The following is a 24,485-nucleotide window of genomic DNA, read 5'->3' as shown; positions in this document are numbered from 1 at the left end:
TGTTATCCTTGCAATTAAGTAATTGTTCAGAATGTGGAAACCCAAAGTGATGTTCGGTAAGAGTTCAGGATGCTTGTTGATTTCTTTGACAGCAAACACCAAAGCAAGGATTTGCTGATACTCCTTTGTCTCAGATCTGCAATAAAAACTACCAACTGAATTAAATAACATAAAAAGTGTCTTTTGATTCTCCTATCATTTTTCAGATCTTGGGACTCTAAGCTATAAAGCAGTAGGCCTTGAAGTCCAAAGGAGAACACAGTGATAAATTTGGCCTCATTGAAACTGTTGGGCAACTTCCTGGCTTGGAAAGCCACATTAAAGCTGACACTAGCCAGGAAACCCATGTAACCCAGGACACAGTAAAACATGATCACTGAGCCCTCATTGCATTCCATTATGATTTCCCCCTTCAGTGAGTGCAAGTCTATATCTGGGAAAGGAGGAGAGGTACTCAGCCACACTATGCAAATTCCCACCTGGATGAAGGAACATCATCCCAGAGCCTGGTTTGCTTGCCATGAAGGACAGAGAACAAAGGACCAGCCCTACCATTCTCTGAGAGGCAGCCACTTCAGGCTGCAAATGCTGAAAGCCAGCAGACAGGGTGGAGGAGACCCCAAAACACACATATTCTCCATCATTCATATAGCCTAACCAAAAGGATTGCTACTTCTTGTGTCCTTGCTAGTGTTTGAGGAAGATTGACATAATTTCAACAATATTAAATTCCCCTGGAAGAGACCTGTAGTGTGCTTTGATTCCATTTCTTCAGGCTACTCTTCTTCTGTAATATCTAGCCTTATTATAGAACCTCCTTTCCCTGTTTCAGAGAATATTAAGTATTTGACAGTAACTTACTTGACGCACTGTGTTAAGATGTGGTGTACTTTAGCTATGATATGCTCAGTCTCCTATAATTGGCAGACTGACAAATTGTCCTAAACTATTACAAATGGTTTATAAATCACAAAGGCTGCAGTCAGAAAACATCTAGGTGAAAATCAGCAGAATCATATATGGATTGAGTGCAGTGTGAGAAACCAGATGGAGTTCTCTAATAAGTAGCCATACTTAAAAGAGAGAGCAAACAAATTAACAGAAAATTCCCAATGACACTGGGATTATGAAAATTTTCAAATACTTATCACTTTATAACCCTGTTGCTTAATTTTTTCCCCCAACTATTTTGCACTCAGTGGTCTAAAAAAAAAAAAGTATTCCTTACATCACTTCATAGATCACCGTCTGAGCAGGGTCTTCTGTGAAGGAAGGGCTGCTGTGAAAGAAGAAGGCTTGACTGACAATTGCCCCAATGAGAACATTTCCTGGCTGAGAGAATTGATGGGCTATAGGGAATGGGTCATCAGGTATGGAACAATTGATGGCATCTGTCTTGCATATAGTACAGAATAGGAAGAAAAAGAGGAACACTGCTATCACCCCCATCCTATTATTGACAATTCCCATCCAAAAAAAGATAGATGTTCCTACACAGAACAATATCCTTTCTCCACAACATCAAACTGTGTGGCATCATTTTTGATTATCCTTACATATAGACTGTTGCCACAGTACTGGAATATTTTCTCCAAACAGATTCCATTTTTTTTTTCATTGTTACTTTTCAGTTCATTTGTATACATGCATGGTTTGTCTGTGCTTTCAGCTTCTTTCAGTTATTTAATGTTCTCTGAACAACTGCCATTAAATATCTATCCATCTATCCATCTATCTATCTGAGGAACTACTGTGAGATTCTCACTTTTTTGCTTGGAGGAGAAAACTGGGATAATTTTTCTCATTGTTGTTAAATTAAATTAGTAAAACTTTGTCTTGTTGGTAATTTCTTAATGTTAATAAAGCTTCCATTTGTTCACTTTCTCTTCTGTGATCTCTCCACGTGAAAGATAAATTCCCTTATTTAAAAGGAATCTAACCAAACAGCACACACATAGTGAGAATATCTCTCAGTGTGTCTTACAAAATATATCTTCCCATTCACCAGAATTAGAATGAGATATGTGAGAGGGGAAAGGAGAAAAGAAAGAAAAGAAAGAAAAGAATTACAGAGACTATTGCAGAAAGAACTAGAGATAAGACAGTCTTGAATATATAAGTATTAAAATAGAAAGACTTCAAATGACAGCTCTCTGTACACTGTTCAACAGATATTTTAAAGATAGATAAAAACACTCCTATTATTAGACTGAGTTTCTAAACATGTGTAAAGTCTGATTGATGTCTTGTGTATATTTCCCAAAAATATCAGTAATGCTAAAGAAGGAACCTGTAATTTTGATAATGATTGGGAACATAATCATGCCCTCTCCAACTCAGTATTTTGCGCATCCCTCCTGAGAAAAGGGCTAGAAGTGTGTGTTTAATAATTGTGATTTCCTCTGACTTTTGACTCCATGAAAGTGCTGTGAACCTTTTTTTCATCTAATTCCCTGACAAATATACAAGTCAGCCTTGAGACACAATAAATAGAGAGTAGTGATTAAAACTGAAAGGTATACTATAGTAAGCACTATTTAAGGGGTCATTGTCCTGAGAATGAGATCACAATATTCTTTTCATTGGCTCTAAACTTTCTTGGTGATCCAAAAATGGTGCCATTGCCTTTGAGTCAAGCTGAACTCCTGGGGTTAAATGGATGTCCTCCTGGAGTCTTACCAGAGGTTTGAGATTGCCTACCTCCAGGATTGTTTTTTTTATTTCCCAGTCTACCCTACAGCCCTATGATCCCTGCTGCTGTCCTGTCCAAGAACTAACAAGGTCCAACCCTTCTTCGCTTCCAAGCCCAGGCAAAATCAGTCAGGGCAATGGAGTTCTCACTGCTCAGAAGTGAGCAGAGCTAAGCCATGGTAGCAGATGCTGCATAAGTGGAAGAGTGCATATAAAGCCTTCACATCAAGTTCCTTTGGCCCTGTAGCTCCATATTCACCTGCCTATGCAATGAGCTTCAATTAATAGGTAAACAGAAAAAAAAAATGTGGAAAAATTAGAACCTCTGCGTACCACAGCAACAAGAATTTATTAAAAGATATATTGCAAATGTAATGAACCAATATTGGGGTGGGGAATTAAAGACTTTATTAATTTATGAATCAATCAAACTGTATTGGAGTGATCAACCTGTAAAAGAATTTTGCAGATGGTATTTAATCCCTCGGTCACTGAACACAATAAACTTTAGCATAAGCCCCGTGTGTTGGAGAAAAAGTAGTTATCGTATGTGATGCTCTGAAAAGTTGTTACATCATTATTAAAACAGGAAAACTCACAACCCAGAGTATTATATTAGACCCCAAGCTGATCTTAATTTTGATAGCCCAAACAGCATTTTAAAATATAAATGTCCTGGGTTTTGTGAGCTGGCTGCAACCAGCTGAATTATGATGCCTGGTACAGGGATCAGCTGTTCTGCAGCTAGTGGCGGCCGCAGCAGGGTGTTTCTCTTATTTATTTTTTTAAATTCATTTTATTTACAGTACACAGCTGAGAGTGTAAAAGCAAAATAATATCACTTGATTTAATTAAATTATCTAGGAACTTAGAACTATTAGCAAACAATCATTGCACCTTTGCTGCTAATAAATTAAACCATGTAATATTAAAATGTTCTGGGGTTTTTTTTTGTTTGGTTATTTGGTGTTTGTTTTTGTCTCTGTCAGTTGTAGACTAACCAGTAGTGGCAGATCATAGAAAAGAGAGATGAACTGGAATACACTGGCAAAGTCAAAAGACTGTTCATATAGAAAAGTTGATTTCTTTAAAAAAATGCTGTCAATATTACATGATTTAATTTATTAGCAGCAAAGGTGCAATGAATAATCTGACTCCATGGCATGAAGGGCTTTAAAGGTTAAAACCAGCACCTTGAATTGGACCTGGAAGCAGACTGACAGCCAATGCAGCTCATGGAGCAGAGGTGTAATATGTGCTCTTCTAGGAGCACACATAACTGCCCCCGCCACTGCATTCTGCACCAGTTGAAACTTTCAGATACTCTTCAAGGGCAGCCCCATTTATAGCACATTACAGGGGGCCAATCTGGAGGTGTCTAGGGCATGACTGAGTATGAGAAGAGCCTCCCAATTCAGGAAAGGGTGCCACTAGCGTACAACATGAAGCTGTGCAAAGGTCCTCCAAACCATGATTGCCACCTGCTGTTCAACCACGAGTCATGAATTTAGAAGGACCACCACATTGCACACTGGTTCTGCCTGGGGCAGTGCCATCCCAACCATCACCAAAGATGTACAGACCGCCACCCCTGCCCTGAAGTCTTGAATGATGCTACACCCAAAACCCCACTGGGCATATTTCCAAAATGGCTACCCCCAGGCCCGGCCAGTTCTCAGTAATAAATGCTGGGTCAGCCCTCTCATCAATGATTAAATCATGAATGAGGGAGGCCTTATTGCAAACTGAACTGTCATTCAGTAGCAGCAGTTGGTGGCCAGGGCCACTGAAGGTCTCCAGAAAGGGTACCGGGCTGAGATCAAGGAGCTGGAAAGCTGAACCAGTATGAGAAATTTGTCCCACATTCTGCAAGAATGGCCTTCTCCCTGTCTCCTGCCATATCTCCCCATGCCCATCACCACCATTATATTATGGACTGCCTCCACCCCCACCCACCCCACAGCAGCCCTTCATCCACATCCAAGCCAAGACCAGAAAACTCCTGTTGTCCTCTCCATTCATCCCTGGGAAAGGAAACCAGGCACCTCGGGGCACTTTAGCTTCATGAGCACTCAGTACCAGCAGGGTACCCAGCCACCACCACCCCACTCACTACAACACACTCACACACAACACATTCATACAACCTAACCATCACAAGAGCCATCCCCTGATGCTCTCACCAGCTGGGAGGGGCTCCCTTCCAATCACTCACTGGAAATTCTTATTCTGGCTCTAGAAGGAATCAACATCCAGTCACAACCAGGAGAGAGCGCTGGGTTGTTTTCTTCCTTCCTTCCTCTATGCTGTCCTATACTGGGTGAATTCTGAGGAAAGCAGTGGCCTCTGCAGAGGAGACGGGGTCGATAGCAGCCTGCCACTCTACTGTAATCCCCCCTGCCTGACCACAGCACACACCTCCAAAGCCCCAACAACAAGAAAAGTAAATAATACAGGAAGGGACAAACAATAGCAAAAGTGCCCTCTGGGATCTGGCAGTGTTCAGCAGCAGCAGAAGCAAAAGATCAAAAAGCTGAATCAGGCACCAGACACAAACCAAGTCCACAAATGCAGACAGCACAGCAAGCAGCACAGCAAGCTAAGTCCTCCATGGCCTGTCTACCAGCCTGCTCATCACCCCAGTCCTTCAGGAAGCAGCCCAAAAACACTGCCAAGTTCAAAAAGCAGCCCAAAACTGCTGACAAATCTGAAAAGCCACATCCAGTCCATCTATTCTGACAAGCCAAGAACACGGACAGCTCGGCAAACGTGGCTAGTCAAATGCCAGAAAATGCAGCAAAATGCTGTAAAAATACATAAATCTGCAAATGGAGCAAAGAATAGGTGGGCCATCCTCTGTTCTGCTGCACTCCACTCGATTCCCAACTGTTTGACCTCTGCCTCCTTTCTCCAGCCCAAGCGGAACCAGGCAAGTGCCCCAGCAGCATCCTCACCACCATACCACAGCAAACAAACAAACAATCAAGAGGATAGACCAACAATGGCTCCCTCTTTCTCCACCATCTTAACCAGAAGCCTTCTTGTCCTCTGAGTGGCAAAGCTTACTGTAAAAGCTTTTTCATCGCCATTAGCTCCAGCTTCTTTGATACTTTTAAAGTGATAAATTTCATTTTTCCATTAAAGAGGACATCTCATTGATTTCCCTTTGCACAAGAGGATTTTTCTCTAATGAATTCTTTTAATGGAACATGAAAACAATCCATTAAGGAAAGAAAAAAAAGGAGAGACTTAAAAAACAAACAAACTACCCCCTCTATTAGAAAAATGAAACATAAAGTGTTGATCAAGATGACGAGAACTTGGGGACTTTGTGAACATGGATTGTTCTGTTGGCAGCTATAAAATAAACTGAAAAGGGTAAACAGTTGGTCTGAGTACTTTCAATCAACTGCATTCTGTGAATGTATTTCAGAGGCCACCTTGGATAAAAGGATCAGTATGAGATGGCATTCACATAGCATGCTAAGACATGATTTGCTTAAATGTTGTTCATGCTGGCTGGGGAATCCTGGGTGTTGAAGTCCACACATCTTAAAATTGCCAAGGTTGAGAGACACTGGTTAACTGAGTAAACTACAGTTGGCTTATGAAGTCATAATGCCTGATTTATAGAACCCAAATTATACAGAACTGTATCTAAATCTGCATTTATTGTACTGACCCCAATAAAACGAGGGAGAAGGCAACAATTCTTCATCAATCCAAACTTTTCACTACTATATTTCCCACTGAGATGCATTCAATATATAACACATATAATAAATCACTTTCACAATTAAAATTCATCAAAATGAAAATAATAAAAAATTCAAATTGCCAAAAAATCAAAAGTTTGCTTTAATATTCATGAGCAGATGGACCCTAAGGAGATTCCATGTTTATATATGATACTTCTTTCAGGGTAGGGAATTATGTTGAACAATATCCCTTTCTAAAAATTCCTTTTCATTTCTATCCCAAATCTGTTTGGTGTATGGCCACAGATTTTCCCCAGATTCCTTAAAGGAAATCAATTAGGAGTGGAATATTGTCATATAGAAGTAACTCTAAGAAATTTTAGGAAGTGGAGTGACCTAAAGATGTTAATGAATTATGCATTACAACAAAACACAAAAAATAAAGTTACTTTTCTTTCCTTATTAAATGTTCTTTCTTGTTCATTTCAGGCCTCAATAAAATGATATAGCATTTGGGGGAAAATATGCATCCCAGTAGGCCTGCACTGGAGGACAAGATGGAGAAGATCTCCATGGCTACCATGGATTTTCCTTTGGTGCTCAGGTAGGTTGGAACAAAGGACAGCCAAACGCTGCAAAAGACCACCATGCTGAATGTGATGAATTTGGCCTCATTGAAACTGTTGGGCAACTTCCTGGCTTGGAAAGCCACATTAAAGCTGACAGTAGCCAGGAAACCCATGTAACCCAGGACACAGTAAAACATGATCACTGAGCCCTCATTGCATTCCATTATGATTTCCCCCTTCAGCGAGTGCAGGTCTGTATCTGGGAAAGAAGGAGAGGTACTCAGCCACACTATGCAAATTCCCACCTGGATGAAGGAACCCAAAAGGACAATAGAATTGGCCAATCCCTTCCCTACCCATTTTCTCATTCCAGAGCCTGGTTTAGTTGCCATGAACGCCAGCATCACAGTCATGGTTTTTGCCAATACAGATGAAAGGGCCACTGAGAAGATAATGCCAAAAGTAATTTGCCGGAGAAGACAAGTCACCTTTTCAGGCCTTCCAATGAAGAGGAAGGAGCAGAGGAAGCAGAGGAGAAGGGAGAGGAGGAGGATATAAGTGAGGCTCCGGTTGTTGGCTTTGACAATTGGAGTCTCTCGATGCATCCAAAAGATTCCAAGGACAAAAATTGTAATCAAAGAGAAAAAAATTGCCAGTATAATAAAGAGGATTCCCAAAGTTTCTTCATAAGAAAGATAGGTCAATTCTTTGGGAATACATTGATTGTGGACCCTGTTGGGATACTGATCTTCTTGACATTTCATGCAGGCATCCTTATCTGGAAAAAGAAAACTCTTTAAATATATCAAGAATTCTATCAATATATATGGTATCAGAGCAATTTTGGTCCATGTTGGATATTTAGTAAAAATAGGGTACAAATACTTACTTTTTAAATGCACAAATATCTAGCAATCTCATATATTACATTGACACCTGAGATCATTTATTTATTAATGTAATAAGACTACAATTATGTAGATATCTGTATGTTCCCCATACATTTCAAAGGCATTGAGGTACTTCTTTTTGGCTACCGAGAAAAGGCAGCAGTTTGTGAAACTTTTCAAATTGATATGCATAGTAAATATGGGCTTCTGCTGGAGGAAATATGGTGGAAGTTTCTTCCAGCTGAAGCTCTGCTGAGATGGAATGTTAAAGGCGGTTAATTTGGTGTCTCAAGAATTTTTTCTGAGACACAAAGCAATCTCCAGGCAAGGGGAAGCCATTGAATTGCAACTCCGGTCTTCCAGAAAGCTATAGCTTATCGATCGAATGTAGATCACAAACAAATGGTGAGTAATCGGCTGCGAAGCAGGTGGAGCAGCTCATCGATGCTGAGTTTAAAGCCTCTTCAAAGAGACATTACTTCCAACCACCCCACCTGTAAAAATCACTTTTACTGTATGTTATTTAAAGAATTTAAAGAGGCTATCTCCATTACAGAAATATCTGTTCTCTTGGTTGGCTTTTCATTATTTTTTGGGACTTCTAAAGTCTGTTTTATTGGATTTGAAGGATTGAAATATGAGCATGCAATCTGGAACCTTTAATGTTTTGTAAGACATTTTCTACATTTTTAGGAGACTATTTTTATTTATATTTTACTTTTGCCATTAAAAATGAAGATCTTTATATAAGTGTTTATATAAAGAAAGTTTTGGTCTGCTGATTTTTCTAAGCTGTGATTAGTTGCTGATTCCCACCCCCCACCCCCCGAATCTTGCTGTTTGTTGTGGCTGTTTAGCTACATTTGGATTTGGGAAATATTACCTTTGGCCACAAGAGGGAGTGAAAGAATTAAATTGGAAATCATCGAAAGGAAGAAACAGTTTTCTTTTTGTTTTTTTTAATATTTAAGTAAGGGGGGAAAGAAGAAGAAATAGAAATAATGGCCACTAGAAAGCATATAAGGTGTGGGTTTGGTGTACTTGACTGGATGAAAGGTATGTTTGAAGAATATACTCTAAAAATCACACAAACCATTATCCAAAGTGCTAATCAAATATTTGACTTAAGGTTTGCTGAACTTGACAAAAGGCTTGAGCAAAAATTGGACAAAATTGAAAAGGAACTGGAAGAAGAAAACAGAAAAGTTAATGACAGGGTTGATTCATTGGAAAGTGAAAGGCATCAAGAGCTGGACAAAGCTGCATTATTGGAACTGAGGGATAAAGAACTTTGCTTAAGGTCCAGGGAAATTTCTGAGATTAAAGAAGAAAACTTAATAAATATGATGGATGAAATAGAGAATTTTTTTGTATAAATTCTAAATGTGCAATTGTATATGGTAAGCCAAGAGATGTGTTGGTTTTCCAAGTACACTTTGACTTTAAATTTAACACTGTAAATGTGGATATAATTGTGCTTAAAGAAATCAGTAAGGATTTTAAGGAAGGGAAAGGATTATGTTGTCTTGACAGATGTTTTGAAAAAGAATAAAATTCCCCTTTTTTAGGAAAAATTAGAAGGGATAGGATGAACTAAGTTTTAAAATAAAAGAATAGCTAGAATTAGAAGGTTTTATGTGTTATTGGTTTACCTATATGCAACTGTTTGAATGTCTTAAGTTGGATGAAAAGAATTATAGATTTCCTAATGAAATAATTTACTTTGTATATAATGATGAATATGTTAAAATGTATAAGACGGTGTTATAGATGAACCTGGAAGATGAATAAGTCAAGAAAGATGGAAGGACCTACCAACACTCACAGTGGAAGAATGGATTATTACATTAATGGACCTGGCTCAAATGGTGAAATTAACAGCATTAATAAGAGATAATACCATTTCCAAATTTGTCTGCTTATGGCAATCCTTTTTAGATTACGTGCTTGTGGGAGAAAAAAATTAAAGCTTTGATTGCGGGTTTTAATAATTAGGGGTTTGTGTTGATAGAAATAATGTTAATTTTGATTAATTAATGATAAGTGATTAACTTTTTCTTAATTTGTATTTATATCTGTATGGGAGATAGTCAGAAGTCACTTTTCGTTCTATCTTTCTATCTTCACTGTTTTAGTTTTTGTCTTTTTTCTTTTAGTTCTATTTTCTACCTTTACTGTAATCTCTGTTTTGTTTTGTTTTTTTTAATAATGTTTTTTTTTATTTTTACAACAAACACAAAACAAACATGAACAAACAAAAACATAAAAAGGCATAAAAAAGCATCTTCCATTTTATACCGTGTGTCAACCAGTTAAACTCGTTGGTGCCCCTTTCATAATCTTAAATTCTCATATCATCTATTCAAAATATACTTGTATACTTATCAATTAACAATTATTAATCATTCATAGCTAATCTATAAAATCATATATTACAAAAAATTTTAACTTTCAATAGGATTAGTAATACATTTCCATCTATCTATTATATGTGTATATATATAATAATTAATATCAAATTTCTATTATAAAATTTCCTAATCTATTAGATTACTATATTTTCTCATCTAATCATTAATAAAAGCAAATCCCGTGTCAAATAAAATTACTTATCTTCTTACTCTAGTTTCAAATCTCAGTTTAACTCATCTCTGCACATTCCATAATTTTCAATAACTTCCTCCTGCATAGGTACTTTTTAATTTTTCCAGTTCTTAAGAGTTACAGTTCTAACCAATATCAGTTACAGTATCAATTACAGTTCTAACCAGGTTACAGTTCTAACCAGATTCTTCACTACATGTTATACAATTTTTAACTATATATCTCAGATTTATACTTTATTCTAGCGCTTGCATAATTTTGAGTTCACCCTTTTCATTCAATATGCCAAGATATCTAACTGTTCATTCCTTTTTCTATATTATTGGATAAGAGAAAGCAATAATAAATGTCCTTTTGAACATTCTGCTTTTGGAAGCTTCTATCAGTTCCATCATTGTTGTATTCCCCTGATTTTTCTTTAAACATCTCCAGTAGTTTCTTTCAATATTGTTTTACTTCTTCTTTTTGTGCATTCTCTTAGTACAATTTTCCATTATGATCTTGTATAATCTTTTTCTCACCCTCAGTGCCAAGAACAAATCTGTCTCTCTTCATTTATCAGTTGATTAACCCTTTTAATTCTCAGATTATAGGCCTCACAATAATTCTGTTTAATGTTTCTGATTTCTTGTACTATTTCTTCCTTTTCCAATGATCCCGGTTTATATTTAATTAAGTCCATTTTAGCTTTAATGTCTTTTTTTCTTTTTCTTTTTTTTTTTTTTTGAGAATTTCTGCAGCTCTTCTTCCAATTTTTTATAGTCATCCTCAATAGTTTAAAGATCTTTTTCTGCATTGTGTTTCTCATATAGTCTGTTATCTTGATAAACCTTCATTGAGTCAAAGGATTCTTTATCTTTGTTCTTGCCAAAAATAAGAGAAAAAAAGAAGCAAAAGGAGAAAAAAAAGAAAAATAAAAAGAAAAGGAAAAGAAGGGAAAGGCTAAGCCTCTTTAAAAAAAAAAAGGAAAATCCATCTGGGGGGGGAATAGAGAGCAAAGCAGAGCTTCTAGCAGAAAAAAGAGCTACTGCCACTAATCAAGGCTCTTGTGACTAGCTCAAACTTTCCATCTTAATATTTTCAAAATCGCTTTCAACTCACTTTCTTGTTTATAGTTACGGATGGCACCTGTATAAACATGCACATCCCACTATCTTTTTAGAAAGCACAGAGTCCTTGAGCGTGCGTCACAATGAAAAAAGAAAGCACTAAATCGAGCCTCTAGATGGCAGTGCAACTTTCTTTCATTTACTTTCTCTTAACTCCACTTTCCCCATTTCAAAGTCAAAAAAAAATATAAATTTCTTATAACAATAAAGAAATCTTAGTAAAAAAAAAAAAGGCTTAAAATAAAGAGTTATTGAATATTAAAAAGAGAAAGCCAATCCAGTTAAAAATATTTTTTTTTAAAAGAAAAACATCTTATCAATTCCACTAAAAAGGGAAAGTTGAAAAGAAAAATTTTCTCCCCCTTCTTTTTTTTTAATAGGGCTCAATCTCGCCGCTTAATCCACTTTTCTTCACTTTTAAAAATCTCTTTAAGTTACTTAAGGTGTTCTCTAAGCATAGTTGCATAGTAAAAGTCCATCTCACCCAGTTGACACCCCTCTCTTCCATCTTCCTTTGGAGCTGTCCCGGCTTTCGCAGCCATTTTTGGCTGCCTCTCCTCCGTCGGCTTCAAGAGCTTCTCCTGGGATCGATCTGGGACTTGCGGCGTCCCTGAGATCCGCGGGACGCGCCCTTTGCATTCGCCATCTCTACGGGACGGCTTAGGTCCGTCGGGACCGTCCGGGGGAGGAGATATCAGCTGCGATCCTGGGAGCCCAGGATCGCCCGCCGTATCGCCGCGACGCCAGCTCCGCCCTCATTCTCTGTTTTGTTTTTAACTGCATTTTGTAATATAATATAATATAATAACGTTCTTAAAAAAGGAAATCTGAAGTATGTGTTTTTAAAAATTTGCTATGTGTTCATATTACAATCAGTAGCATCTCCCCCCCCCCCCAAGGAAAATAAGCAGTGATAAAACCTAATGCCTGGATAAGACTCTAGCCCATTTCTGTAGAAATTTATATATCTGGTGGGTGGGGGTGGGGAGAGGAAAGGGTGCTGACTGAAAATAAGAAAAGAAAGTCTCTGATCCTCTTACCCATCTATTCAATTTTTTCTTACAATTTGTCACCAACACGCCCCCATTGCTACACAGGTTATTATTTATAAATGTGTGGCTTATTACCTTAAAGTTTAGTATGAATTCAAAAGCAGCTTAACTAGGATGTCAGGAAGGGGAAAGTCAGCCCTAACCAAAAAGGTGTCATCCTTGGGCCAAACTGATATTAAATCTTAGTAACAATACGATTCATATTAGTGCTTTGTGTCCTGTTTGTTTAGGTGTGAAATGAGGTGATGGAACATCTCCTCATCAGCCATTTCAATTTGAAACAGTAGCATTTTAAACTTCAGAGACCTAAAATATTAGAAGTGATCATTAAAGACAAAAATTCTATTTTCGATATTAAAAGCCCACAATTTGATAAATCATTTTGATATGCAGTTTTTAAATAATGAATGGAAGAAGGAATCCCCATTGCATCTGAACAATAAAAATAACCTTAACATCTCTGTCCAAAATTTGAATAGATATCAGACTATTATTACTGATCATCAATGTATTTGGATCAAAAAAGAATTAGTAAATTATCAGGTTGTTAGCAATGCAATAAGAATTATCAAAATTAAAAGACAAGGCTTTGGGATGCCGTATATACTAAACTGATACTAAGACAAGGTTTAATATTTTCAGATGTCAGTATTCTTTTGAACTGTTACATGGAAATTGACACCCAGACGGTGGAAATAGATTCTCCATGCCTTTCCTATTGCCTAGAAACTAGTCTTTCAACATTGGAAGTGTAAATATGTGGTCCAGATTACCTCGGTCTATGGATGAATTACTTTAAAAATCCTTCATGTATGGAGGGTTACAGTAAAATATGGTCAAATGTGGATATTGTTTATTGAAACTTATATTTATAACTTTATTTACATACAGTATATAAATGCATGAGATGACAAAGAGAGAGAGAGAGAGATTGGTAGATATTTCCATTCTCTCTCTCTCTCTCTCTCTCTCTCTCTCTCTCTCTCTCTCATTTCTTTTCTTTCTATTGTTTTATTTTCGTTATTGTTCAACTTGTTGTACTTAAATAAATAAGGGCACTGGGCTGGGTTTTTTTCTGGTCAGTTAGCAAAAGCCATTTCTTTCTCCTACCTATTTTGTCAGAAATCAGCCCTTCTGTGCAAGGCACGCAATCATAGCAGCAAAATTTCTCTCCTTCTTTCTTCTTTCTGCTGTAGCCTGGATAGCAGTGGTCATTGCACACAGAGAGAGGCAGCACCTGAACAGAAACCCATATGAAAGAAACAGGAAATAAAATGCCATATATTGTTGAGGGGAGGGAATTGGGATGGATTGAGTAATATTATCAAACTAATCCTGTATACATTTCTCACGCCCCTGAAAATGGGCAGCTTTAAGGGCTGTTAAAATTTTACTACCTAGACATTAAGAATGGGAGAAGCTCATGTATTTACACAATCTGACTTTATTTTGATTGGCCATAACTGATTTTTCTTTTATAATGTTGTTTCTAAAGATGGTTTGAAAGATGATTAAAAACCTGGCTGCCCATATTCTGTTGAGGATGGAATATTTCAACAGATAAAATCAATTTGGCACTAGCTACATTGGCAATCTGTATATTTCAGATACCATTGACAATACAAATCTTTTAATCTGCCCTGGATAAGGTCTTATTAATGCAGCATATACATTTATTATTTTATACTGTATAAAATATCATATGGAGGGTTCAAGAACATTTAAAGATCACAACATAGTCTTTTTCAATTACTGTCAAGTATTTGAGAATTGCTTCAAAGGACACTTTGGCCTTGTATTAGTTTAGACTCTGCAGTTTCTTCTTTAGTTTAGACTCTGCACCTTCTTCTCACCTGGTTAAAACTTCTGTGCCATACAATTTGATTGTCATTAAGAGCTAATTCTCTGCCTGCTGGAGCCCGAGGTTCCAACGTTCCAACCTTGACCCGAGCAAAGGAATTATTGGGGAAAGTGACCCAGTTGATAATATCAAAATCTATAATCAGTTCTCTGTTTTCATCAAAACTAAGAGCATCTCCCATACTGTTGTTGAATAAAATGTTTTTTAAGAAATGATGAAGCTAGGTAAAAAAAAGAACATGCAAGAAAGGGATAGTAACGTTTTGAAATCACACCCAGTGAAAAAACTACTTCAAACACCAACACACTGCTTTGAAAAGTACAGCTGGGATTTTGAGGTGTCATAGACAAAATGGCTGCATGTTCCAAAATTACACCTCCCCTTTTCAGCTTATTCCCAGTGGATAAATTAGTATGTTTTGGAAGGACATTATCCCTACCAGCTTAGAGTGGAGGTTTCCTTGTACCTTAGCATTGTATGTTAACACTTTCTTTCAAAACAGTGAATGTAGGCATTATGCTGTGCAAATCTTTAAAAAGCAGATATCCTTCAACAAAGGTTTAAGCAGGGATCGCCTCAAAGCTTCCTCACAAAGCAAATTTACCCCTCAATTCTAAGGGTGAAAAGAAACAGCCGTTATAATTCTCCATGCTTTGTTTTGTAACCTTTGCTCGGACTTCTCTAGGACTGTGAAAATTCAGCCTTTGCTTGTTTTTTTTTTTTAGCTTTTTTGTTTGTTTGTTTTGTTTTTTGCAAATGATGAAAGACACTAAGTTGGACTGCTAGTCCTCTAGCATTTGGAAAACTGGGAGAAGCTAAAAGGAGTCAATAAGAGACCACCAAGTAACTTCAAGGCAATGTAAACATCTTCTTCAAGCAAATGACATGGTCTCCTCTTTATTAATGAAGACTTTTTTATCAGCATTATAGGCAAAATGCTAACCTCCACCCTTTTATGTTTCAAGTTCAACCTGTACAAACCATGCCATACATGTCCTATAGCGTGGATAAAATGTGTCAGGGCAAAGAATTTGGTACAAGAATTTTTAGGAACAGAAGGGAAATTGGCTCAAAAAGATTAGTCTAAACCAGGATTGGATAATCTTCAGTTTATGATTTAGCCCTCAGCCAAATTTTGTGACACCCAAGATATTGAGACTGAAATTATTTGGCAAAGCTAGCAATCTTCAGTGATATAGATATAATCCAATGTAACTGTTAGGTCAAAGTGAAGGTTGGAAGACTCCTTTCTACTCATTTCACCTTCTAGGTCTCCCCAATATCACATCAATAAGGTTTGTTATGCTAATATCTCCCATGTCTACAACATCAGTGCATATCCAGTCATATTTCCTATTCCTCTTGGAAGCCAAAATAAATTAATATCTGAAAGTACAGCTCTTAGCCAAAACAACAGTGCCTGTCATGATTTTATATTATGATATACCAATTGCCTTCAAACTGTTGCTGTGGTTATTGTTGTGGTTATTTTAAGTACCTGCCATGGTTTTACATTATGAAATGCCAATCTCTCTGCTTCTAGAAATCTTCTACTCCTGGGTCTGGACATGTATAAAACATGCAAGGAATGTGCCACAATATGGACAGCATTGTAGATGTTGTAGCTATGACCACTCATGTTCATTTCAAAAAATATACTAGGCAGATTCTCTAACTTCTCATCCGCAGTGCATAATACTTTGTTATCTTCATTTACACTGGAAATGTGTAATGGGCAATCAAATGCCTGTTCCCAAAAATTCTGAAGGAAATTATCTTCTTTTGTCCAGGATGGCCTCACAGTGTAAAGAAATTCTTGGAATCCGGGTGGTTCTTTTGAGCGAGGTGTGAATGATAGGGCACCATGGAAACTCTGAATATCCCAAAGTCTCTGAATGGACAGCGATTCAAAATTCCAATGGGACGTAACAATCCACACTTTACCCAGAGTTGGTAATGAAGTAAAACTCGCTAGTAAGATTATCACTCTCAGATTTTGCATAGATGGTTTAGCTCCATATACAAAGCATACCCTTACTTTTTGATCCATGAAAAGTTGATCATATCTTAACTCCACTGAAATCAAGTGTATATATTCATCCAAATATGTCCTCTGTGGTGTTCTAAGTATGAAAGCATAACAAATGTTGTTTTGGGAAAGCAATGGTATAATTTTCCTCAAAAACATATCCCCATAATCATCATCCACAGCCAACAGCCCAATCCATGTCCATCCAAAATGCTGAAGTAATCGGATCACTCCAGTGTATTGATAGACTTCATTTGGGACCATCTGGTACAAGAGTGGAAATATATTTTTGCTACCATACACTGGTGTAAATGTTCCATAAGTGAGCTTAAAAAAAATACAGCACATTATCAGAAGGATTAAGAGAGAATTATAACTATAGTTCATCTTTAAATTAAAACTAAATTTTTATCTCTTTTTATGGATTTTTTTTTTTTTAGTTTTAGTTTTAGTTCAGACTCCATGAGAGTTGTGTGGCTATAATACATTTAAATAAATAAATAAATCTGATGCAGAATAAGGCTACTTAACATTGCTGAGAATTAGGTAGTGCACATAACTTATATCAGCTACAAAGACAGTGCAGTGTTTAAATGAAACAAAACTAAATGTCAGCACTTCGAGATCATCTTTGAACTTATACTTTGTGTAAAAATAGCAAAATACAACCCCACCACCACCACCAGAGAGGGAAATAGAAGTCATATAAACTCCCACACACAGGGAATGACATTATGGAACACATGTATCTCTCTGGTCTGAGAGCTTGAAGGAAGGTAGACTCTACATCTCATTCTGATAGATTCCAAGATCAAGTCTCACCACCTGAGAGCTGATGGATTAGAAGGAAAGAGACAGTGTCTTTTTTTCTGTGGTCCAACCTTTCTGGAACAAACAGGCATTTGCCATCCTTCATCACCTTTGAGGGGACTGCAAAGAATCCTCAGGTTTTAAATAATTAATTATCATATAGTTGATTCATATTTATATTTATTGCATGTACTTTACAGCATTCTCCTTATCTTGTGAAACTTTTACTCCGAAAACAGCCTCAAGTCATTTTAAGGAATTAAATAATATAAACCATTTGGGATTTCTAGGAAGCCATCTCAAGGGCCTACCTGTGGAATCTTATAGTTGGCAAGAATAGTGGCCATAATGGATGAAGCTTCTGTCAAACGTCCTCCTATGGCAGCAATAATTTTTTTCTTTGGATCACAGGTGAAGTTGGGGACAAACCTATGATGTGTACAAAGCAGGCTCACGGTGGCCTTATAGGTTATCCTTGCAGTGAAGTAGTTATTCACAATGTGGAAACCCAAAGTGATGTTCGGTAAGAGTTCGAGGTTCTTGCTGATCTCTTTTACAGCAAACACCAAAGCAAGGATTTGCTGATATACCTTTGACACAGAACTGCAACAAAACTTCCAACAATGAAATGATATGAACAGTACATTTCTATCCTCTATACTCCTATGCTGGATGTCTCAAGTAATTAGGAGAAAGCAACACTTTGGCTTTGCCTAAGTTGGCAAATAGTTTGGGTCAGTCCATGAGAAAGCATGGTTGGTTTGCTTCATTTCCTGGAATAACTATCTTTGAAAAGAAACAGGATACAACCCAAAACTGACAAATCAATTAATTAATGAAAACACATTTTAAATTCTTATGAAACTTTTAAGGGTTGTTAAGTTTGCCATGAATCCATTTCCCAAGTTTTCTCTTCTTATATATTATAAAGCCTTATTATTTCTTTTGAAAATATACACCTTAAATATTTGAATCTTGAAGTATTTATATGCAATAAAATGAAGCAAATCAGAAGATTGTAATACATAGCTAATACTGCATTTAACAGTGACCTATTCTAGACGTTGTGGTAAGACATGTTTTGCTGCTACAGTTGGCAAATTTACAAATTATCCTAAATGATTAATCGCAGTTTATAAATCACAAAGCCTGCATTGAAAAAACATCTAAGTGAACCTCAGAGGAATCACATAAGAGTTTACTGAAGTGTGCGAAGCCAGATGGAGTTTTCTGCTCAGTGGCCATACTTAAAAGAGAGAGCCAACTATCTAACAGAAAATTCCTAACAACTTTGGGGTTATGAACATTTTCAAAGACTTATCACTTTATAATCCTGTTGCTTAATTTTCCCATAATTATTTCATACTCAGTGGTCTAAATACACACACACACAGATATTTATATAGAATTCCTTACACCACTTCATTGATCACCATCCGAGAGGGCTCTTCTGTGAAGGAAGGGCTGTTGTGAAAGAAGAAGGCTTGACTGACAATTGCCCCAATGATAACATTTCCTGGCTGAGCAAATTGATGGGGTATAGGAAGGGGGTCATCTGGTATGCTACAATGGATGGCATCTGTCTTGCCTATAATACAGAATAGAAACACAAGGGGCAATGTTGTTATCACCCCCATCCTATTTCTGACAATTCCCATCCAGAGGCAGATTCTTCTTCTGTTTCTGTCCCCACAGCATTAAAGTGACTGGTTCCATTTTCTTTCTCCTTTACATGTATGGCTTTCCAAGACTTTTTTCACAGCAACAGAATACTTCCAGGATAAAAGTATTACCATTTTTATAGTCCCATGTCTCTCTTTAGTTTCCAGATTTCAGGCTCAATGGGCACATATGGGGGTTTGGCTGTATTTCTACTGAGACTGTGAGTTTTACTTCCACCTTAGGCATGAAGCCCGATGGGTGACCTTATGCCAGTCACTCTCCCTCAGCACTAGGAAGAATGCAGTGGCAAATCACTTCTGAAAAACCTTGCCAAGGAACTGCAGGGAGTAGTCCAGTAGTCACCAGGAGTAAAAAAAAACTGACTCAGAAAAAGAAATTGATTACCCGCTTTGAAGGATAAAAGTGGGATAAAGATTTTCCCATCATTGTTAAATTAAATCAATAAAACACTGCTGTGCTGACCTGGTTTTACAAGTAATAAAGGTTCTGTTTGTTCAGTCAGTGTGGCAAAGAGAAAGTCCATTGTCTAAAGCAATCTAAGCTGACAGCACATACATACATAGTTTGTCTCTCAGTCTCTCAAAAAGTATATTTTCCCATTTATCAGAATTAGAATAAGAACAATAAGGAGAATAGGGACGAAAGAAAAAAAATGCATCTAAAGACTGTAAGGGAATGAATTAGAGATAAGAGCTCCTGAAATGTGAGGGTCAGAATGGGAAGGCTTCACCTGACAGCTCTGCACAAATACTTCAGTAATTAATCTTTTAAACATGTGCGTATCATTAGACTATTTATAAGAATCTCAAGAGTTTCTGTTAGGCCTTGTATGCATTTTCCAGGAATGATAAAACAGAACCTATAATTTTGAGAATGGTTGGGGAAAAACCCTAGTCCTCCTCCAATCTCTCCTGAGAAAATGGCTAGAAATGTGTATTTAATTGCTGTGATTTACTTTGACTTTTATCACATAACAGTAGCATGAAACCTTTCTGCAAACTTCAGAGAAATATTCAATTCAGCCTTAACCACAAAATATATAATTAGTATACATCAGATACAAAAACAATGGGATAAGCAATGAAAAGTTATTTTAAAGGTACACTTTTGCCATTGCCTTGTCCAAGCTGTGTGTGTGTGTGTTTACTTTCCAGTCTAGCCTATAGCCCTGTGATTCTCTGGTTCTCTTTCCTGTAAACACTAATCCCAGGATGGTCAAAAAGTCAATATGGCAGCTGTGATCAAAGCCCTGCTCCTTTCTCTAGCCTTCTCTCTCTATAGGTGCATTAGATCTAGGGTATGTACAGTGGTTTGGAGGGTTAATAACTTGTGGCAGAGGAGTAGTCAGAGTGAAATTCATAAAAAAATAATCATGATCTTCCTGTTTTTTTTTAAACTTTATTACAGTCAATTAGACCAGTACAATATTAAAAAGAAGGGAAAGACATGAAATATGTCCAATCCAAATAAGGGATTATATAACCGAAGTATACTAGTCAAGGTACTTGTCGATTATAATTAAAAGTCATTTACAATAATTTGTACACCTGGCTTCAATTGTCCTAAAATTACACATTATAAACCATTAAAATTAAGAGTTAATATCAGTTTTTGAATACATAAATATAGAAACACAGAATGCTTATATCAATTGTTCACAATAATACGTCGGCTCTTAAGAGCTGCTGCACAAAATCTTGCCACCTGCACTGTAACATTACTCTACTCATCTTTGAGGAGAATTTGAAGATATTCAGCATCCGGTCTGCCAGGATATCTGCTGATCATTGGAGAAATAAATTTTGTCCGTATTTCTCTATAAAATGGACACCGTAAGAGGACATGCCCAGTGGTTTCCACTTCCCCAGAACCACATGGACACAGCCTTTTAACCAGTGGGACTCCCTTATATTTACTGCCCAGCACAGCTGAAGGGGGTACATGGCATCGGGTGAGTGAAAAGGCCTCTGGTAGTTCACTACCTCTAGCTCCCTGAGATATCTGGCGGCGGCTACAGTATATCTAGTGGATTCTGGGGCCATAAATGATGGAACTTTTTCTAGATCGGCTTGCCTCTCCATGTCTTCCACCCTTTGTCTCAGGTTCAGTTTTGCCTTGTCAAAGCCCAGATGAAGTAACGAAGGTGGGGAGACGCCTAGCCTTGCAAAATTACACTTGACAGATGAAGAAACAAATTTATCTTGAAGAATTAATGGAGCAAGGCCTTGAGGGAGAAGGTTAAGTTTTAACCATAGATTTAAAGATGACAAACAAATTCTTGATTCAATCTTTAAAAGGCCAGTCTCCAAGCGCAAGCAGGCATTTGACACACAGCGAGGCAATTGTAGTGTATGGCACTTTTATTTCCCAAGTTTCAATAAAATGCCAATAAGAAGACTTGAGGTGAGACTTCTGATGAATAGCAGATGTATTTTGATCAAGACACAGCTGGGTGACCCCAATCAACACATTAACAAGAGATGTTGATGGAATCACACCTCACAAAACAAACACCAGAGGCTTTATAGACATTTAAATCTGTAATCAGATAGTACATCCCCTCATACCCATACAAGGGATTTTTGGGACGGTCTGAGCAAGTGAAAGGTGGTTCTTACGAAGGTAAACTTAAATGTAACTTTTTCTTCTGGTTACCAAGGGAATGGCATACCAGATTCTTCTTATCTTTCTCTAGAATGTAGGGCCTCACAACTGTTGCAAAAAGCTTGGTACAACAAACAGCTTGTACTCGGCTAATTGCTTACTCGAAGACAATCGGGCATTCAGCAAAGAGATGGGGGTGGGGGGGAAGAAACCAGTGCTCTTTACAAAACAAAAGCAGGTTAACCCTTTAGAAATAAAATAGAGTGCACTGTTACAGGTATGGTTATACATTATGTGAAGCATATATATATATATATAAAATATAAAATTGTGTATATATAGAATATAAAATTGTGTATCAAAATAATGCCCTTCAGTAGGATTGCTCTTAAAAATTTGGACTGGACTCTCCCCAGGGGTAAGAAGGAGGAGGAGGAGGGCCCAAGGTGTGTCCCGTACAGCATCTGAGCAAGCGATTTCGCCTGGAAAAGTTTAATTGCAGCGGGGACGTAATGTCCTCCTTTTAAATGTAACAGTTTGAGGATGGCGTTAGCTGACCTCTGTGCAACCGCAGCTGCATATTCGCAATGCGCAGTCCTTGAGCCAGTGGCATGTATGACCACACCCAGATATTTAAAAGTAGTCACCTGTTCTATACTGTGTCCGTTGAGGTACCAAGGTTGTGTTCTTGGTCTTTTGGCAAATGCCATAACCTTGGTTTTCTGCAAATTGATTTCCAGTTTATCTTTATTACAGTACTGGAAGAAGACTCGCAGGGCTCTTTTTAGGCCCACTGATGTCCTGGAAAGGATTACAGCGTCATCAGCATAAAGCAATAGGGCAATACTGCGATATTTTAGGGAGGTGATGGTTTGGATTATTTATCCATTTAGTCATATCATTAATGTAGAAATTAAAGAGCAAGGGAGCCAAAGTGTACCCCTGTTTAACCCCCTTTTTAACTTGTATCGATTCTGTGAGAGCCCCTTGCATATTACACCTGACCTTGAGGGTCATGTTAGAATGTAAGACACGTAATAAATAGAGAAGCCTACGATCAATAGAGGCAGCTTCTAGCTTCTCCCATAGCTTGAATCTGGTGACAGAATCAAAGGCTGCCTTTAAGTCTATAAAGGCAGCATATAGTGAAGCCACTCTGCTGGACACATATTTTTCAATCAAGTGCTGGAGTACCAAGCATCGGTCAATTGTGCCTCTCCCCTCTCTAAAGCCTGCTTGTTCTTCAGCAATCAAATTGTTGGAGTTCAACCAGTCCTTAAGTTTGTCTTGCAGGTGTTTAGCATAAAGTTTGCTAATTAAGTTTAGCAAACTTATTGGTCTATAATTTGCAGGGTCATCTCTATTTCCCTTCTTAAAAATTGGGACCACAATCGCTAAGCCCCAGTCCACTGGAATATTTCCTGTGGAGTCGATATAGGTAAATAGTGATGCCAGGACTGAGGTCCACCACTCCCTATTATTCTTCAGTAGTTCTGCCGGGATGAAGTCAGCAACCAGGGGCCTTCCGTATCTTAAGTTGATCAATAAGAGATTTAATTTCAGACATTGAGACTGGCTGCCATTTGGGTACATCCTTCAAGTTGTACATTTTTTCCTCACTGGGGGCGTCTTCATACAGACTCCGAAAGTGAAACTCCCAAACAGCATGTGATATATGAAAATCTGTTGGAGTATATGTTCTAGTAGTTTGGGAAGCTATTACATGCCAAAATAAGGAAGAGTTCTTACTCTTTACTGCCTCTGTAAGCCTTTCCCAGGTGGACCTGATGTCTTGCCTCTTCTTGTCTGCCACTAGTCACTTGTATTGTTTTTTGAGAATAAGAAGATGTTTAAGTGCCATTAAATTCCTGACTCCAGTCTCAGTTTTGTATATTTTATATGCTGAGGTAGGGGCTTTCTTTGCTTCCACACAATCCTTATCGAACCATGGCTTTGATGCAAGGACAGGCCTCTTAACTGAGAGGTCAGGATCTTGTGCCAAGAACAATTGTAACTTTTGCACTAAGTTGTTATATAATTCCAGTGGGTTTCGAGAAGGGTTGACTATTATAAGGTCCGATCGCAATGTTTGAATATTTCCCTCTGCTAAAGCTCTCCTTACCTTCTGATCAAGGGATTGGGACCAGACGACTCGACATCTTGTTAAGCCAGCAGAAGAAATTGCAGGCCTGAAATAAGCCTCAGGAGGCGTTTGCCAAAAAGAGGTTTTCAATTGTATAGAGAGCGGTAGATGGTCACTTTCCAATGTTGGTAAAACTTCAGAGAGTTCTATATCTTGTATTAGGTCCATAGATGTTAGAATATAATCAATGGTGCTGGTTCTGGCTCCTGCCATAAATGTCACTTCTCCAGGATAATCTCCTATATGCGAGCCATTTGTTATAAAGAAGTTGAGCCTATTTGCCATTTTTGCGAGGCAAAGGCCAGCGTAATTTATTCCTTTATCTTTACAGAGTCGATTTTGGGGGATGTTAATTGAATCGAAGTCCTCCGCTGGGGGATGTTGCTGATATTTAGCATACAATGCATAATCGTCCGTCCCCAATCTGGCGTTGAAATCTCCACCTACTAAGACTCTGGCATTTGCATGTTCCATGAGGAGATTACTAACATAGTGTTCCAGTTCCATCCATAACGCAGTTACTTCAGATTTTCTTTGTGTTGGCGGGAGATAGACATTGATTATTAAAAGTGAGTCTAGCTCCACCTTGAACAGAACGGCCATAGCCAAGTGCTTTAGAGGGGAAATAGATACTGTCTCTACTCTCAGGGAGGTTGATATCAGTATACCCAGCCCTCCTTTCAGTCTCCCTGGTCCTTTACCTGACCTTCCCTTTAATTTAAATGAGTAGTAGCCATTAAGC

General features: G+C 37.7%; 1 protein-coding gene across 1 annotated transcript; it reads right to left on the bottom strand.

Annotated features, from left to right (window-relative positions):
• Nucleotides 1-6,834: 6,834 nt before the first annotated feature.
• Nucleotides 6,835-23,193, bottom strand: LOC148215870 (vomeronasal type-2 receptor 26-like). The gene is made up of 8 exons (XM_088141953.1): nt 22,541-23,193; nt 22,259-22,401; nt 18,730-18,901; nt 17,625-17,916; nt 15,973-16,830; nt 14,467-14,694; nt 13,724-13,850; nt 6,835-7,736 (listed from the first exon to the last, which is right to left on the bottom strand). Exons 1-8 carry the CDS (start codon nt 23,191-23,193, stop codon nt 6,835-6,837), a joined length of 3,375 nt encoding a protein of 1,124 aa, XP_087998079.1.
• Nucleotides 23,194-24,485: the final 1,292 nt, after the last annotated feature.

Source organism: Python bivittatus, unplaced genomic scaffold (assembly GCF_059951505.1).
Source record: "Python bivittatus isolate LINGU-HERP-01145 unplaced genomic scaffold, Pbiv_v1 ctg000460_np1212, whole genome shotgun sequence".
In the NCBI taxonomy this organism is placed as follows: Eukaryota; Metazoa; Chordata; class Lepidosauria; order Squamata; family Pythonidae; genus Python; species Python bivittatus.
This window is presented reverse-complemented; position numbering and strand designations above follow the sequence as displayed.